The sequence below is a fragment of the Corapipo altera genome, unplaced genomic scaffold, assembly GCF_003945725.1.
Source record: "Corapipo altera isolate COAL_440 unplaced genomic scaffold, ASM394572v1 23, whole genome shotgun sequence".
Taxonomy (NCBI): domain Eukaryota; kingdom Metazoa; phylum Chordata; class Aves; order Passeriformes; family Pipridae; genus Corapipo; species Corapipo altera.
The window spans coordinates 5,325,631-5,344,119 of record NW_020884878.1 but is presented as its reverse complement, the minus strand read 5'-3'; the positions used below and the strand labels follow the sequence as shown (position 1 = coordinate 5,344,119).

At 43.6% G+C, this 18,489-nt stretch overlaps 1 protein-coding gene across 4 annotated transcripts in view; it reads right to left on the bottom strand.

The window, feature by feature from the left end:
- Positions 1 to 9,959, bottom strand: part of LOC113944803 — a 42,489-nt gene extending 32,530 nt beyond the window's left edge. For 2 of the 4 annotated variants that reach the window (XM_027638344.1, XM_027638346.1), the window contains exon 1: positions 9,634 to 9,755. In XM_027638344.1, coding sequence (XP_027494145.1) covers positions 9,634 to 9,670 — 37 coding nt within the window. In that variant the 5' untranslated portion in view covers positions 9,671 to 9,755. Of the gene's footprint in view, positions 1 to 8,042; positions 8,666 to 9,633; positions 9,756 to 9,837 lie in introns of those variants that run through there. The other 2 variants (XM_027638345.1, XM_027638343.1) reach the window with 2 other exon arrangements.
- Positions 9,960 to 18,489: the final 8,530 nt, after the last annotated feature.

Below are 18,489 nucleotides of genomic sequence, written 5' to 3'. Positions count from 1 at the left end.
TCAGAAAAATACCTGGGGGAGGAACTCTGTATGAGCACAAAGAGAAGCATTAAATTTTTATCAGCATCAGTTCAGACTGAATAAAGCAGGCCTCCCAAATACATGGTGATAAAACATTTACACTGCATCACTGTGTTTTCTTCCAAAACCAGAAAAGCATTTACAAGAACATGGCACTAGAAAATTCATCCCTGCTACATGATGTGGAAACTCCTTGAGAGTCTTCAACATTTTCTGACCCATTCTTGTCTTACAGGAATGAAATACCAAGAAAGCAAGAGGCGGGCAAAAGCTTGAGGAGGGAGGCATCGAGAACAAGCAAGGTAAAGGAAAAGGAAAAGTATTTGTAATGCATTCATCTGCTGCCAGTATCAGGATGTATCTCATCTTTTCATTGCTTCCCACTTCTCAGCAAAGTGGAGGGAGTGCTATATAAAGATTCAGAGACACTAATCCAGGTCCTGAGAGCTGCACAGCACCAACTGCCAGCACATTGGCAGAGTTCCTCTGCCGCCTCCATCGCAATCACTCTGTTCATCTCTCACATCAAATTTTTCCCTGCAAAGGAGAAAGATGTGGTCTCAAGAAACCAAAATTAGGTAATTTCTAAGGATGCCTCTAAATTATCAAGTAAATTAAAAAAGGAATCACTATTTTTTTCCAATCCTGAACAAGCATATTATCTGCACTGTTATGAACTTAGATCTCCAGCACATGTTATTTACTGGCTGTCAAGAGCCAAGACCCTTGAAAATTAATAAAAAAGAACATTAAGGCCACATTTCAACAAAGGATTTAAGTAAGTGACTATTTCCTTTAGTTTCAAAGAAAATATTCAGCCCCTTAACTGTACACATCTGTTTAGTGAGCAGGAAATAGTGGTGGACAGTGGTGTTTGTTATGCTCCACAGTACATGACATCAAATGCCTTGGAGTCAACAACATCTGAAAATCACACAAACTGCAAACCAAGTTAATACAGCTGATCTTGACACAGCACAGAATCACTGGATTTTAGGGTAGCTGCCTTGGAGCTTGTTTGTTTGAATGAATGGGTCATTAATTATATTTTCTGCACAAGGTTTTAATGTGGAGCTTCTAAGCCAATAATAGTTAAATGTTCACTGAGGTCTCCTTGGTTGTTACCACACTCTTCACAGTTCAGTATAGCTTAGGTGGACAAAATGGGTCACATGGCAGCAAAAATATAAGCTTTCATGCACAAAACCTGTTTTACATCAGGAAAAATATGACGGCACTGATTTTTTTGATGAGGATAATAAGACGAACTGGGCGCTCCCTAGCCCTGATTCCTACTACACTTACCCTGCATAACCATTTAGGTCTACACAGAGGGAAGGCCAGAGAGCTGTGAAATACCTGCTGGATAAAAAAATCTATGGATTTGTGCAAGTGGGACCTGAGTCCTCCATGTCAGCAACTGCCTTCCCCCACCGTTTGCATGTATAAACTGAGAAAAAGCATATTAACATTTTCTTTCCTCTTCCTTCCCAGTCTCGGGGGGGCCATCACACCCCAATAAACCAGGAACTCCAGGCTGGACTGTCATTTTATATAAAATATACAGCACAACAGATCTTCCGTGGTACAATTAGTTCCAAGAAGAAGCAGATGCATCTTGTGATTACTAATTTATTCTAATATTTTTGAAGGAAAGAGATGGGGAGAGGTATTGATATATATGGCAGGTACTGACTGATATTTAAAACCTTTGGCATTACCATATGTGCCTGGAAATAACTGCCAGTGCTATTAGTTGCTGTCACTGATGACAGCATGTAAATGACTATCTAATCTGCATATACAATTAAATAATTAGGTGCCATATGTAAGAGCAGTTATTTATAGGTCTGGAATCAGAGAAAAAGTTTAAATCCCTTCTTTATAATGTATGTTCTCATGAATCAGATCCTCTTGACCATAAATACAGATCTTCATTACTGAGTGCCCTATCTTAGGTTAAAAAAAATAAATTGAAAAATCACAATTAATATCTCATAATATTGATTTTCCCCTGGGATATGCTGCATCTAGCCTGCTGGCAGAATGTTATAGCTGCTGTCCACAAAATGCCTGGCAACTTTTGGAGCTCACTACGAACGAAACAAACCAGGAAAAAACCCGTCCCGCTGAAGGTCCATCCACTGCATTCAATGAAGGCTTGATCTATTCTTACAAACAGCTGACCTAGATTCTCTGCCTGAATGAGAGCATTTCCCAGCATCAAGGCTTCTCAGAGAGTCAGAAACTCATGTATCGCTTATCATGAGAGACAGGGGAAAAAAGTAGGAGGATATAATCTTAAGGGAAAGCAATGGCATACGTTTGTCATAAAAGCTTTATCCTTATCCCCACAAAGCACTTCCCTGACACACTTCTGCTCTCATTTTGGAGTCTGGAAAGGATTTCAGCCCTCCTTTCAGCACACACAGCAGGCCAGGCAGCCCCAGCTCCATGGAGAGGCTGAGCTGTGCCAAAGCTGTGGGGGACACGGCCGCACAGCGGGGTGGCCAGCTTGCCGCCCCGGAGCCACCCGCAGCTTTCCGGCAGCTCAGAGGCAGCTCCTGCCCCTGGGCTGCCGGCAGTGAGGCTGTGCTGGATCAAGGACTGCCTATTCCTGTCATGCCAGGAGGAAATGAGCCAGCGAGGTCTGCTGAGCCCTACAGTGCCAGGTTGTGGTGGGATCCAGCTGCAGGCACAGTGCACATCCATTGCCCCTGGGAAGCTAGGGGGGCCTCAAGGAGGCTATGCTATGTCCTGCTGGTGAGCCACGCAGGAGACTTCTCCATCTGCCAGTTCTCCAAGAGAAGGGAAGTGCATCCCGTGGCACTCAGTAACACAAAGATAGTGGCATGTGGCTCAGAAGGACAGAAAGGTGGGTCAGGCCAGGAGCTTTTCTTCCTGCCTCTGCTACTGATACATTTTGCTCTCAGCTCCCTAAGATCCTATCAGGCCCATCCACACACCCAGCTCAGTAACCTTGCATATTAACCAGTAATACTCACAAGACCAGTGATCTCCAAGGATGATCTCCAGGAAATCCAAGAATGTCCATCACTGTGAGGGATGCCAGCTTGACACTAGCCCTTGATGGCTGCTGTCACCATTGTCACTGGTGCTGAGCTGCCCACAGAGAGCAGCTCCAGGTCAAGGGCAGTGACACCTGAGCAATATCCCCTCAGGCAGGATGAGAAGGAGCTGGTAGGTAGGGGCAACTCACTCATGTCCCCCAAGGTACAGCTCCTACTCCAGGGCTATGCTGCAGTTCTGGCCACAGGGACAAGGACAGGGACACAGACTGAGTCCCTGGCGTGGGCAGGAGCTGGGCACTCAAGAGTGGTTTCCATCAATACCAAAATGTTTTGATCTGCCCCACAGATGAAGACAGAAAGCTAAATTCATATACACAAATACAGGTCCACTGATCATAGAGATATCCTACCCATTATCCAGACATGAACATCCCGGACTGAGGCTACAGAAGAGGATTTCTGTTCATGTGGACCCTCACTGACTGTACCACACAGGCATAACCCACACATCCAGCCCATGCAGATGGCAAGCAACTGCTGCAGGCCACGCTGCCAGCAAGCATTCTCCTATCCCCCCTCCTCTGAAACCTGCAGAGGGGGCTACCAAGAAGAGACTATAAGATATGTTTAACCACCTCTCAATTCAGATCTGGTTCAATAAATGCAAACACTGCATCAGGACTCAGGGTTTTCCTAACCAAATTTTTTTTTTGCATGTAGGCAACATGCAAACTTGGTCAGTATTATTCCTACCAAAACACTTGCTACGGGTGTTATTTTTAGGAAACCATGTGATGGTCTGACTTTTATTTATGAGCACACGGAAAGATCCACTGTATATTTTCCTGTCTGTCTTGTTTGGGGCAGTTGTTTTTTTTAGTTCTTTGGGTAGGTTGCTGAGATCTCGGGCTTCTTTTTAAAAGGCAAAGTTAGACTCAATCAGAAGACCTTGCAGGTCACATTCCTTCGCAGTCAACAAAGCAAAGCATGGGCAGCAGTGAGCAAATCAAACCAGACATGGGCACAAAGAGACTATGAAAAGGCAAGACAGTGATACAGGTAACAAGGGACAAGGATATGGAGCACAGAAGATGCCAGGTGGCTACAGGAGATGGGAAATCAGGCAGAGTTTGAAGGATGATAGAAAACACAGATATTCACAACTCCTGAAAGGGTAAACCGAAGACCACAGCAACCAGACAAAAGTCAGCAGAAAAGCCCAGTTCAGCAACAGAAAACTTGTCCAGAGATTTAAGTTTATTTTCTGAGACCTCTTCTTAACTATTTGACACAAACAAAATAAAGGGAGGCAATGCAATTCTGTACCAGCTTTTCATTCAGCAGGTTAGTGGTCACAACCTTAATGGATATCCATGGGATAAACGAGTCAGGTTGAATCCCCGTGACAGGGGGAGGCCCCTACAGTCAGGATCGAGCAGAGACCCTTTGTATAGAGGTCTCTACCTTCTTGGTTTTCACCTAGCCTATCTGGGGAATCCAGTCTTTGCCCAGTGCTCAAGTTAAGAGGCTCTTTAAGTTGTGGGGATGTGAATCCTTTCACTAGCTGTACGTGGCCAGTATGAAGTAGTTTACATCTCTGTGGATAACCCAGACAGCTTTTATAAGCAGAAAAAAGACACAGGCACAGGCAGTGCCCTTCCTCTCAAGTGAATGCAGACATCTAAAATAGGCCAGTCAAGCAGCATACCAGCACTGCCTAATTCTCTCCATCAGCAATAGAAGGAATTCAGAATGAGTAGCTCAGACATAGATATATCTATGTCAGAGCAGCGAGCCACAGCCTTAATCTCTGGAAATTAATGACAACAAAGAGTGTCAGAAACCGGTCTCCAGGCCTACAGGTCCTCTGGCTTTCCACTCACATGAAAAAAAACAGATGTATGTGATCTGTGGGGGCACAGGGTCAGCTGTGTGGCTGATGAATCACTTGCAGTGATGGGCTGCATATCCGGCAATGGAACCAGCAAAAGTTGCTTCTTAGGGCAGGTTATCTCAGCAGGAGGGAAGTTCCACATGGGAATCCTGCTTGCCCACCTCCCCAGGACTCCACCACTAGCCCAAGGCTTCTGCACATCTGGGAAACACCTCTGTCTCTTGGCTTCAAAACAGAGCAGGAACATCATAATTTGATGCTGAGAGGATGAAAGCATGGAGACAGGCTGATCCTGCCACAGGGAAAGGGAGGGGGTTGAGCTGGCTAGGAGAGCCTGGTGTTTGCTGACAATTCTTCTGACTCTGTCTCATGCCTCTGCCCAGGACTAGGGTCTTTTTGGGGTCTCAAGTGCCTCTTTGGCAATCCACTTACACACTGGAGACACTCAAATTCAGAAAAGTTGTTTTCATCTCTCCTTTGTAATTGATCTCAAGCCCTGAAGCTCCCATGCCAGGATCCAGCCTCCCTGAGCTAACTGCTGATATCGTCTAGGTATCTGCAAAAAGAAACAAGAACTTCAAAAGAAACAACACAGATAGAGGCAAAGACAACTGGACCAGACCCAATTCAACTTCCAAACTACAAATAACATTGCTTTCTCCAGCAAGACCATCCTGCCACAGAGCATTAGGTACACACTGCAGATGGAGCTACACAAACTACATCCTCCATGCAGGGTAGGCAACTGCAGATTCTCCTGCAAACAGAAACAGCACAAATGAACAGGGAAAGGGTAGGGCCTCTTACACATGGCACAGCATGAAAACTCAGCTCTGTTTAAGAGGGAGAGAGTGAGAATGATATTCAGGGATGCCCAGAAGTGTTTTAAGAACATGGGACATATCCTGCAATCTTGCTTGAATGGTGTGGGTGATGCAAGCTGCCTGGAGGGTTAGCCATGTGTCACTGTGTCATCATCTAACATTGATATGCCACACGATTCTAAGATTGCTCTCAGGAAAACCAGTGGTATGTAATAAACATCATGAAGACAGCTTCTTATACCCCAAATTTTCCTTTTTTCTTTTCCATCCCCCATGTAATACTCACACACAGGTCACTTCTGCTACCTATAACTTGCAACACCTTGCATGTGATGTTTCACTGAATTTTCTGTAACTATATTTTTTTGGACCAATTAATGCACAAATAAAGCATACTTTGTCAGTCACTGACACATGCACTTTCTATCTCATTTTTTAAAACCAGCAAGCTAATACTGCCTCAAAAAAGAACTGAAAGCAGCAATTATTCACTGTACTCATTAGCAGAAAAACGGACTTCCAACCATTTCAGTTACCCTCCTGAAATCATGCAGTTAGGAGTTGGTGCCAGATTCCCATTTAGCTCAATAGTCTTTTGTAACAGCAACAAACGATAGCATCTTCTTCATTTACCGGGCTTCCCATAAGAGGAAGAACTCATGTTACAAAGGAAGGGCTACACAATCATGCCTTACTAGCTCAAGGTACATGGGACTTTCACAAGTCCGTTAGAAATGTCAGTATACACAACACCCAGGAAACTTATGAGTGGCCCAAGAAAAACAGTCTGCTCTCGGTAACAGAAGAAGTACTAATGAGTGCAGGACAATAGGCACAGGCAGGCAGGCCAACAGAAAGCAGAAGGAGAAGTGTAATGGGAGCCAGGTTATCAGCTGAGCCGTAACACGAGAGCTGGTGCAGGTCTGCTCTGTTGGCCACCAGCACCATGCACTGTGTCACTGAAGCTCATCGAGCCACCACAGAGGCTGAGGCTGCTGCAGAGGTGAGAAATGCAACTCCTCTGCTCCCACTAAATAGAAAGCACCAGTCCTCACCTCCTCTCAGGAATGTGATGTTCCCCTCCTGCTACGTTTCCTCATGAGAACGTGCACATGCCATTCCACTGCAAAGTTGCTGGGAGAGCAAATTCAAGGTCACATCAGACTGATTCTTTAAATAGCCCTTCTTTTTTTTCTTTCCCTTTTTTTTTTTTTGACAAGCATGAAAGACTTTGTGTCTTTTTCAGAGAGGGTAATGTTTTATTTAAAATGGCCTGCCAGTATCATGAATTTTACATGACAGAAGCTCCATCCCACAACATCTTTATCCTTTCCTTGTTAGTCATCAGAGCTCTGATCCTTCATCCAGGAGATATGTCACATCCCTCCAGGAGCCCTGGCACAGGGTCTGACTCATGTTGTTCACAGGCCTATCCCTTCTCCCTACTGACCACCCCTGAAACACAGCCTGCCCTGAAGCATCGCCTTAGAGGAGACAGATCTGCTGCATCAGCTCCTCCCCACAATGTGTCCCACAGAAATTCACCCCACACAGGCTGCTTGGAGATACACAGATGTGAGCAGAGAGCTGGCAGGTCTAGTAGAGCATCTTATCTGCTGAAAGGCCTCTGGAGGTCACAGATAAGCAAGCTCAGGCAAGGGCAATGCTAAGGCCATAGATAGGCAAGCAAAACAAGACAGGCAGCAGATCAGATGTATCTTCCCATGATTTTGGGTCTAGAGCAGGACTCAGTTGATGTCTGTGGTAATGAGTGTTCAGTAAGGCCAGCTTTTGCAGTAAACCAAATGTATTCAACTCTCAATTAGCCATGGAAGATTACTGGGGTTGGGGATTAACCAGACACTCCCTCCTCGTAGCAACCACAGCTACACAACCACACCACCACACATGGGCAACATGTTCTGGGCTGTGCCCCGCTTTCACCCCAGCATGTTAAAGCTGTCCCTGCTCAGCACAGAAACTGGCAGGTTTCTTACATTCCTTTCATATGCAGAAAACCTGAACAAGTTCTTATCCCCTGACTGACATATAGCCTGTAACAGCCAGGATCCAGTTTTATCCAGGTTACCCCATCCCACCTTTTCTTCAATGGCTGAACGCTGACGATATTTAAGTGAACCAGCCAACACTAAAACAAGAACACACCACTTAGCCTGCAAAAGCTGTCCCAAGCGGTAGGCAGCTGGCGTGCTGACACCGTTGCCTATGTGCTGAGTAATGATATCTCTCTATTTCTTTGTGCTCCCTTACCCATCTCTTTCCATCTGTTGTTCTTGGCATCCACTTGGATCATATGCTGCTCAAAGCAGGGCTTTCTGTTAGTGCCTAGGAGATAATCTGTGACAGGGCACCGCAAAATCAGTCTGATCAATTCACACGAGGAATTAGTGAACTGGAGTCGACATTGTACAGGGACATGTGTATGAATGGGTTAAGGATGGTGTGTCTGGATGGCAAATGTGACTCAGAGGTGTTACTAACACTATTCTTTCTCATGTCCATAAACCTAAGTAAGAAATGGGAGATGGGGAGTGGGTAGAAAAAGACAGCAGGCTGGCGGGCAAGCATCTCTCATATACAAATGCACTAAATTACGGGTACACAGATCAGATGCTGAGAAGAGCAAAGCATCTACAACTCCTACACATTCCCATTTCTCCTCTTATAGCTATTAACTTTGCATGCTTCTCTGTTTTGTTTTTGCCTCATTTTTCACACACGTAGCCCAAGACTTGGATCTTATCTTCATGTATCCCAGCGACTTCCTGGCGTATCATGCGCATGCACAGCTACACCCACAGGTTGAGGCATCTCTTTCCCTGCCTTCTGTACACGATGATAGTGCAACTACACCGGTCACCAGGACAACAGTCACAGCCTGTCAAATTGATAAGAAGTTGGTTGGTTGGGTTCATGCTCTGAAAGAGAGCAAGACGGGGGCAACAATTGTAATACATGGCAGTGAACTGCAAATGACATTTGGGTTTCCCCTTAGGAAGCCAGAAAAAGAATGAACATGAGAGTAACAAAGAAAGAAGAGAGTCTGAAGAGGCTTGCTGTTTAACTTTTAAAGCTGTACAGTTAATGGGAAATGGGAAAGATTCAAGTAAGACACAGGTTTGGAGCTCAGACATGGGGCTTATCTCTGCCCTCCCATGTAAAGGGAGCAGTTTTGAACATACAGAGTCCAAATTTCCAAAAGTGACCAAAACCAATGGGCTCAGAGGTTGTCACTGTGTGACACCAGAACAGTGGGCAAGTAAAATAAGCATTTCTTAATTGCTAGAAATGCCTCTCACTAACAGCAGCCAGGACTGCTAAAGGACTGTACTACCTCAGGACAAAACCCAATATATCTCTTGGCTGGACATGAACTCACTGCAAAACAGCCCCACCAAACAGCATTAAGATGAATCCAGAATCAGGGCATGCCACTCAGGAAAACTATTTTGCCAAGCAGGCATTTGGTAGATAGGGAAGTCAAGTTGTAAATCCAAACTTTTGAATGCTGCCAAAGTTCAGGGAAGCACAGACCTTGTATCTCTCATGTTCTTACAAGTCTTACAGCTTCAAGGTCTACAGTCTAACCATTTTGCCAGTGCAGAAATAGATATGAAAGACAGTCTGAAAAGAAAACCAGCGGTAACTGCAATTGAAGTCCATTTTATCATGTTATCTATAGCCTGTGGTAGGATTAATGGTACAGACAGAATTAATCAGTGGTAAAGCCCTGTCAGAACAAAAAGGAACTGTGCATATCCAGGTGAAACAAGAATTCTGATAAGACTATCTCTCTAAAACTGATAAGAAACACTGTCCTGTCTTTTTGAGAGATACTCACGGACACAGCAGGGCTTCCACCAGAGCAAGACTTGCATTAGCTGTGTTCAAACAAAGGTCTGGAAACACAGGTCACATTGGTCAATCTCTAATCTAAATGGGAACAGGGAAGCAATACAAACACTGTCATGTTGTATGACATGGAATCAGGCAGACAACAGCCAGTGATAAAGGGGTAGGTGATGGTTAAAGGTCTCCTCCCCACCTTTGCTCCCCACTCCTTCCCAAACAGAGCTTGGGCCTCTGTATCCTGTGTCTCAGCTGTGATTCAGCAGTGAATTCTCTTGATAAAAAGGTGCCCCAGCATTGAGACATCCTCTCCATCCCCTTGCCTGCACATTAGGGAGAGGGGAATTGCAAGCCAGCTGCACAAATATCTCTGTTTGGCTGGGGATGAGATACACACTGTGGTCCGACACATTCAAGGTCTTTCTAAGCACAAAAAAGCAATGTCAAAAAAACCAGAAAAATGTCATCAAGGCCATACAGTTGGATTTCTTGCATTTGTTCTGCATCTCACTCAAATCGGGCAGGCATAATGCAGGGAGACAAAGAGGTCTTTCTCAGCAAGCAGTGTGGCGTGCACTGCTGGGTCACCTCAGGCGGCTGTCTGTCTGCCCAGTCCCCTTTACCCTGTTTTGATTGTAGCTGCATCCTTTCTGTATCAAGATGTGGATACATAATGCATGCTCACCTCTGCCCCCAGCTACACACTGTTTCTGCTTAGCTAATGTTTTTCTTGGCAGGCTCAGCCAGGCAAGTCAGAGTTCAGCTTGCACCCCGGTCAGCTGAAGCACAGATGACTGGCTCTGGGAAATGCTGCAGAGACATGGCCAAAATGAACTGAAGTCACTTACAAGGAACTGCAAATTGCCCTGTGTTGGTACTCAGCCAGTTTGATTCTGGCCCATGACTGGGCATCCAGCCACAGCCAAAGGACAAATCAACAGGAGTTTCTGCTGGGACATATTATGAGGAGATTTTTCAAAGCAAGATTTAAGAACAGAATACTGTCTGTTCATGCCTTAGCAGCATGGAAGCACAATGACAGGCCCTCCAAAAACCTTTAAATGCAGTTAGTGTAAGTGAGAAACGGACAAGATAAAAGACACATACGGTTTTTCACAGCTCTGGCACAGCTCTCCCATCAAGTGATGCATGCCAAGCTTTCAGAAGTGCTCAGAGCAAATGGCTGAAGCTTAGTTGGTCCTGAGTAAAGGCTTACGAATTTGACTTCATTTCATCTGATATTTTATTTATCTGTTGAGAAGCAGTCATTAATGATCGCCCTATGAAAGAGGCCATTGCGGGAAACCCATGATTAGTAACTCTCCTTTGTTTCATGTGTTCTTATTAGCAGGTGTTTTGGAAGAATATATTGCACAGCCTCTTGCACAACAGTCCTGTGCAGAGTTCAGAGATGCAGGGAGACAGACCTCCCCAACACCAATCACGTAGGTTGGAATCACTACAGCAAACACAGCACTATTTGCAGACCTGGAGCACAAACAGGCAAAAATCAGGCAAATCTGCCACAACCCAAAGTTAAACTACAGAGCTGCCTCTTTAAAACCCTTACTAGGGTAAGAGAAGACCTGAGTGGTTTACTCCATAGCAGGGGACAAGGAGGTTTGTGCTGACTGACAAGCAACCCAGCTAGCAGGCTGGGGCTTGGCAGCCCACCACGACTTTGCCTGCTTCCCGGCTGCTCCAGGAACAGAGTAAGCTGGGAGTGATCTGCCTGCACACACCACAGCATATGCCTCCCATGCACCCAAATTAGCACAGTGCCAACAAGGGGCAGGGGCCAAATCATTCACCCTCCTGCCCACCTGAACATTTTTCAGTGTGCAGAATGCAGTGGCTCAGGACTCTCTGCAGAGGAAGCAGTGGGACTCCCTCACATCTAGGAGAGGAGGAATTTCAGGCTTCATCTCTGTGACTCAGCTGTTTACTGTAAGTCTCTGTGGGAGCAGCAGTGGCACTGAGATTCACAATTCACTATCAATAAAATAAAAAGAAGTTTTTTTCTAGCTTGTGCTAGTAAGCATCCTTCAGAGCACATAGACTCACACAGAGACTTACCCTCACAGCAGACAGAATAAATATCAAAACCCCTTGTCACAGCATTCCTTGTCTCAGTGCACCAGGAAAAAAAAAAGCAAGCAGGGAAAATAAGAGCTTTCTTTAGCCACAGTAGATGCAACTCATCAAAAGAATTGGATATCTGCAAATTAAAAATAACTATTTATAAGCTATCTTTGAAGACAGAACTATTATATCTATATGGCCATAATCAGGGATAAGTGCACAGAGCCACTACCAGGAAAGGTGCCTCAGAAGTAAAGTCTCTGAGTTAAACTGGCACATTATCCACTGGTATAAAATACTGCATCTCCATGGACTTTAATGAGCTCACATACATTTACATATGACCTTCTAGATCCCACCTGCACCCACACACCCTCCCTAACTTCGTCTAGAACAGAGAATTCATCCATCACCTGGTCATCCATTAATCTGTCAAATGTGCAAACAATCAGAAACGAGAGGAGCTGTGTATTTATTACGCATTTCTGAATAAGTCATGCCAAACATCTAGGACAAACAATACATTAAGCCCTAAAGAACCCTCTGAAAGCTTTTTGCCTGCTGGAGGCAACAATGAAAAAGTAACATGATAGAAAGAGAACAGTAAATCATTCATGAGAATGATTAAAAACAAACTGTGGGTGAGGTGCAGCAAAACACTAAAACCAGCCAGCATGTTCTTCGAGTATCTCATCTTTTAGAGGATCAAGTGGTTGTGAGGAACTTTTAGAAGCACTACTTTGTGTTCTTTACTGCAAAGAAGACATACCAGATAAAAAATCCATGGAGAACTGTACAACCACAACTTACAGCTTATTCAGATGCCCCATGACTACATCAGGCACTGAAGCAAAAATGCTACTCTACTTGAAATTACTTGTGCAAACAAGGCTTAAGAAAAAGGTATGTTAAGGACACTGGTGAAATAAGTATAAATTAGACTCCCAAGTGCTGAATAATGCTTTGTACCAGTGAATCTCACATGCACACAATCATTTTGGAATCCTAAAGACAAGTTCTGAAAGAATTACAGCACCAAAATATTTACAGCTACCACATAATGTAATTCAGTTGTTGGTGCCATAGTTTCCTATACGAGTGTGGTAGCCACAAATCATGTCATCATTAACATTTCTTTTACATCAATTCAACTCTATGAAAAGGCTTGTTTCAAGAAAGCTTGTTTCCAGAAAGCTTGTTTCCTAAGACTATCTCAAATAAAAAGTTCAAAAACAATTAATGTGGATAAGATTTTTTTTCTTCAAATAACACCCTTGAGCTTCAAGGGAAAATTCAGCTACATTATGCCTTTAAGCCTTCATTGGCCCAACTTGGTGTCTTAGAACTTTTGAAAAAAATGTTCTGGAAATAGTTCAAGGCAGTAAAATCCTTGTCAGAAAGTTCTGCCTTCAGTGTCTCCTGAGTCGTTCTCAAAAACAGAAATCTACATTAGGTCAATAAAATCATGCTAGACTTTACAGTCAACACCATGCTTGGCCTGGATTCATATTCAAGGATATTTTTAGCCTCATTTCTTAAACAAGTAAGATTCATGCAATGGTGGAGTGTGTGTTCATGTGTGTGCATGCACCTGCCTGTCTCTTCAGCCCCATTTACCTGTTCCTGAACCCACTAGATAATTCCAAATACAATTACATTCATGGGTAGAGTGAGACATTATTAGTTCTTCTAGCCAGCTTTTATTAGGCATCAAAGAATCCCCATGGGTCAAAACCAGACTTAATTTATTATACCACCCTTGGAAACCATGTGTGTTATCAGCTATTTTAACGTTGCTACTAGTCTATGTAATACCCTAAGCATACATAACACTTGGCATGTGCAAACCATAGGACAAAGTTTCTGCCTCTATTTTCATATTTTAAGTACCACTCCCCCTGCTTTGTTTTTCAGTTTGGCAAATAATTTACTTTAGGAATATAAATATTTGAGCTGCAAACCACCAGAGCATTCAAAGACTTTGGCACTGCATCCCAGTCATGTATTATTTGCTTCATTACAAAAGGTAATCCCTGTGTTTTTATTAGGGAGCTCACACCAGCTGTTCTCGGGCTGACAGCAAAATATACCAAACAAGCAGCAAATTCTCAACCATGATGTACAAATTCAACATTACCCACTACAAGACCTGTAGTTCCCTGAAAAATACCTTCAGTGTTGCAAGAGAGGGAAACTCTCTAGGGATTTAAAATCAGACTTTGGAGGTAAAAAACCTATGTTTTCTATAATGTGCTGTCTGTTTCCAAAAGCACAGCTCTGTCCTTCCAGGCAAGCAGCACTTTCAAAGGTTTTGTTTTGGAGAATACGAAGATTTTCCTTTGCCTTCAAAATAGCCTTTTCTTTTGCTTTCAGCACAAGCATCAGGGATACCTTCTCCTCTTCTAGATCTGCCAGCAGAAGCACAAACATCATGCCTGGCTGGGCCTCAGTACTGACTCCAAACGCCAGCCCTCCCAGCAATGCCCTTGCATTGCTCTAAAGCAAAGAAACTCCTCCATGCTCGAATGAGTAGAACAGATGAGCTAAATATGCTGCAACCAGCAGTGCAGACCCCTAGAAACAAGCTCAGCAGCCACATTTATGCTCACAGGAGAAGGGTTTTGAGAGCACTTAAGATCTTCAAGGTCTCCCCAGACTGGGAGGAAGTTTGGAGATAGGGTCTCAGTACCAGAGGCTACCACACCTTCCTCTTAGAAAAAGTAGAAAGCCAACAGGTAACTCTAATACCTCATTACTGTTTGTTACTACTTAGAGTTCACATCTGCTGTGAAATCAATACTGATAATCACAGCACTGGTTGCCAGACAATCAGAAGCCAAAGAAAAAGGATGAAAGAGGATTAATCTGTGAAGGTGTTGGCAAAGCACATGACAGCTGCAGAGGACCTGAGCAATTTCTGTAATGAAATGGAAATGAAAGTGTAAATTGCTAAAACAGTATTGGAAGAGAGATTTAACTCAACACACAGGCAGATTCTGAAAGCCTGTGCTACGACACAGGCTATTCTGAAACCTGGCTATGACAAGTAGCAGGGAAATGTAAATGCAGTGGGTACTAATGGGCATAATGAACAGGCAGGTAGCTTTGACAGCGTGTTCTCAGCTGGAAGCTATATTCCCAGGGACTCCTTATCTTCCACATCCACTTCTTTCAGCAACCATATAAATGTGGCAGGCAGATTTGCCAACCACAAGCGTGCGAGTGCTGCATAAGGCTATTGGCTGCCAGTTAGGCCCATAGCCAAAGCTGCTGTCTGGACAAACTGAGAAACCTGGCTTCCCTGATTCCTATCGCCAGCACATCCACCTACTGCTGAGACACACAAAGAAAAGACAGGTCTCCAAGGCAGAGACTTCGCTGCTATCAAATACTAGTTTATATTCTGCAGAGAAGCTGTTTGCCTCCCCTTGCTGAGGTGACTCCCTTACACAGGCAGATATACAGGGAGGGCAGAGGGAACCTCACTGTGTCTATTGAGGACAACAAGAGATTTGGAGCAGAGCTTGCCTCGTGCTGTCAGCTGACACCTAGCACATTCAGGGCACTCACTCCCAAACACTAGCTGGGAGATTTTAGCATTTCTGCATAGTAAAAGAAGCAATAAAAACAACTATCTTAAATAATGGCTACCTGTGTGTCTAAGGTCACACACTTGCTCTCTTCTTTTTCTCTGTTTACTAACTCCTGAACTACTACTAATACCTAACAAGAATGATGGTGTTATAGAGCATGGAAAGGAGAGCATTTCACAAAGTGAGTCTCCCCAGGATGACCAGTGAGGTGCTGAACAGCAGTGACTGTGGAGCTCATGAACAGTAAAACCAGAATTAACCTCTGCCCTCGTGACTGATCAATCCCGATGGATTTTGGACCCACCCTTCCCCAAACGTTGCATATTCCAACCTGGCATGTAAATAATTAAACTTTCTCTACACATTGCCAAGATAGGAAGAAGAAAGGCTATTGCTATTCCACTTAACTATAGATAATCTTGACCCTCCTTCCATCTCCTGAAATTACTGAAATTACAGCCAAAACTGTGAAGATGGCACAACAGGGAATCCCTTACTCAGGTGCTCAGGGTTCCTGCCCGCACTGGGCAAAACAAGAGCTCTGAACCAGCCCCTGGGAGATAACACATACAGCTTATAGCAGAGACAAAACATTCTCCAAGGCCAAGGTTACTGAACGGGTACTGAATTAGCCAGCCAATCATTGAGAGAGGATAAACTCACGGAGTAAACCACAGACAGGACAAAAAGTTGCCAATCAGAGATACAAAGACATGTGATTACAACACCAATTTTTTTGGATTTTAAATATATTAAGATCTTTGATAGAATTTTATTTTGCTTCATTACCACAGGCATTGATTTTTTGTTATTTCTAATAAAAACTGACTAAGGCAACATGGAACAAACTCAGATTATTCAAGGCTGAATGGAGCAATAACAAAACATTTCTGTGATAAGCAAATCACCCTAAGGTCCACTGTGGAAAACTTTCTATTCCTAGACATTAAACCACTTGTAAAACCTGATTTACTAATGCCATTTCAAACATCATGATTACGAAAGTACATCTAAAACCTGCTTAGTTTCTACCAAAAAAATGCAAAACACACAAGTGGTCTGTATTTTGAAGATCATACAAGCAATGCAAACTATGAACTTCAGGATTCATAAAACCATGATATTTTAAAGTGGGAAGAGAGAAAAGATTTTTCTGTCTTGTCCAAGCCATGAAATATTTAAATGAGCAAACTGCAAATATTAAGATTCAGTAAAAAATATTTGAGATCTGACATTTAATACTAATGAATTTTCTGTTGAGAAAAAAATCAACAACTAGGCACCAAGAAGTCATTAATCCACAATTTTAGTCTCGTTTGTATAATCCAGGAGAATGTCATATGACTTCACTTGGATGGAGCCTGCTTTTTGCAGAAGAAATATCATCTAAAAGGTACCTCTTTAACTAAATTATGTCAATTTATATACTATATATATTTAAAAAATCTTTATTTATGCTACTAATCGTAACGGTTCAGAGTTATTCATTATGTAAAATAGCACCAAATCCAGGGTCTCTTTTCCCTTTAGCAGCTCACTAAAGTGGTGTTGGCAGCAATAGGCTTTAACACTTGTAATTTATTAACCCCCTAGGTGTTGTAAAATGGAGCTAAAGCCACAGACAGGAGGCATTTAGCAAGTTATATGTGCAGCATATTTTCACAGCAAAGGATTTCCTGCTGTGCTTTTCTTGCCTCCCACTTTTTTTATGACTTTTTTCCCCTCAAGATATTTTTGGAGATGCTTCAATGTTTTGCCCTAACACTCTTGCTCACATTTCAGAAAGTGTTGTGTGTTTATCAAGGAGATAAATAACATATCCTGAAGAATTTTTTAACTTTTTCAAATGCAGACAGTGAAGTCCAAGACAAACTCGCAAGGTGGACTCTGCATCCCTGGAAGTTTTCAAGGCCAGGCTGGATGGGGCTCTGAGCAACTTGGTCTAGTGGAAGGTGTCTCTGCCCATAGAGGGGGGATGGAACGGGATGATCTTTAAGGTCCCTTCCAACCCAAACTATTCTATGATGCTTTACAGGACAGTGTCCTGGCTACAAAGACCAGCTATTCTGAACGCCGAAAGGAGACATGTAAAGAGGGCAGCTGCCATCATGTAAGAGGGTCTTGTTAGAAACCACTGAGATGAGCACATTTTTCCCTGTTGCTCCAGCTGAGAGAACAAGATCTTTTATTGTTGTGTGCCATCAGAAGTGTCCAGAACGATAGCCCAGCTTTTATGATTTCTGTTTATCTGTCACTTTCATATTTGAATGCAGTTCTTCTGCGTATCAGACCAAAAATGTTCCAAAATGAACTTGAACAGGAGGGGTGTTTCCTGTGACCACATCGATGTGATATCAAAGTCAGCCAGGAAACCTATGCTTCAAAACTAACTTCAGGCAGGAAGAGATTTAGAGTATATAACATTATCTAATGTCACTACTAGTTTTATTGTTGCTCCCTCTCTTTTCCTCTATACACCCACAGAGCCATCAAAAATCTTTACAACATTATTCAGTAAGACAGTGACAGGAACTGAGGAGCATTGTTCTGCTGGGGAGTATTTAAAGGGGTAAGAGAGCTGCTTCACCAATCAATTCATAAAGTCAGGAAAAAGTTCTTTGCCACTTGAACATTATTGACAATCTAAAATACCCAAAATATGTAGTTCTCGTGATACTGCAAGAGAGCAGATGGAAGAAGATGGGAAAGGGTAACAGGAAAGAAAGGACCAAAGTTTTCTGCTTTTTACGTGAATGTAAATCCAAAAATGCATTTCACCCAGGGTCCCAATTCAGCTACATAGGGCTGGCAACACTTTGTATAAAGAATAGGGTATGTGCATACGACAGTTGTGTCATCCCTTGTGAGGCAGCCCAGGCACTGACAGCCACCCATCGCCGAGTCTTTATGACACTGAAGTTAAATAACAGGCTCTTCCCTGCACCCTGAAAGCCGGATGTACAGGAAAAACACAACTTATTCAGAAGTTTAATTGCTTTAAATCATTTGTGACATAGTTACAGTGATGTCAAGCATTCAGTCACTGCCCTCCAGGCAGCCGGTCGCCTCCCCGGCAGGGAGGGCAGCCCTGAGGGGCAGCCGAGGACGGCGAAGTCTCTCCGCACACGGGGCAGTGCGGTGGGGCCAGAGGGGGCTCGGGGCCCCCTAGGAGC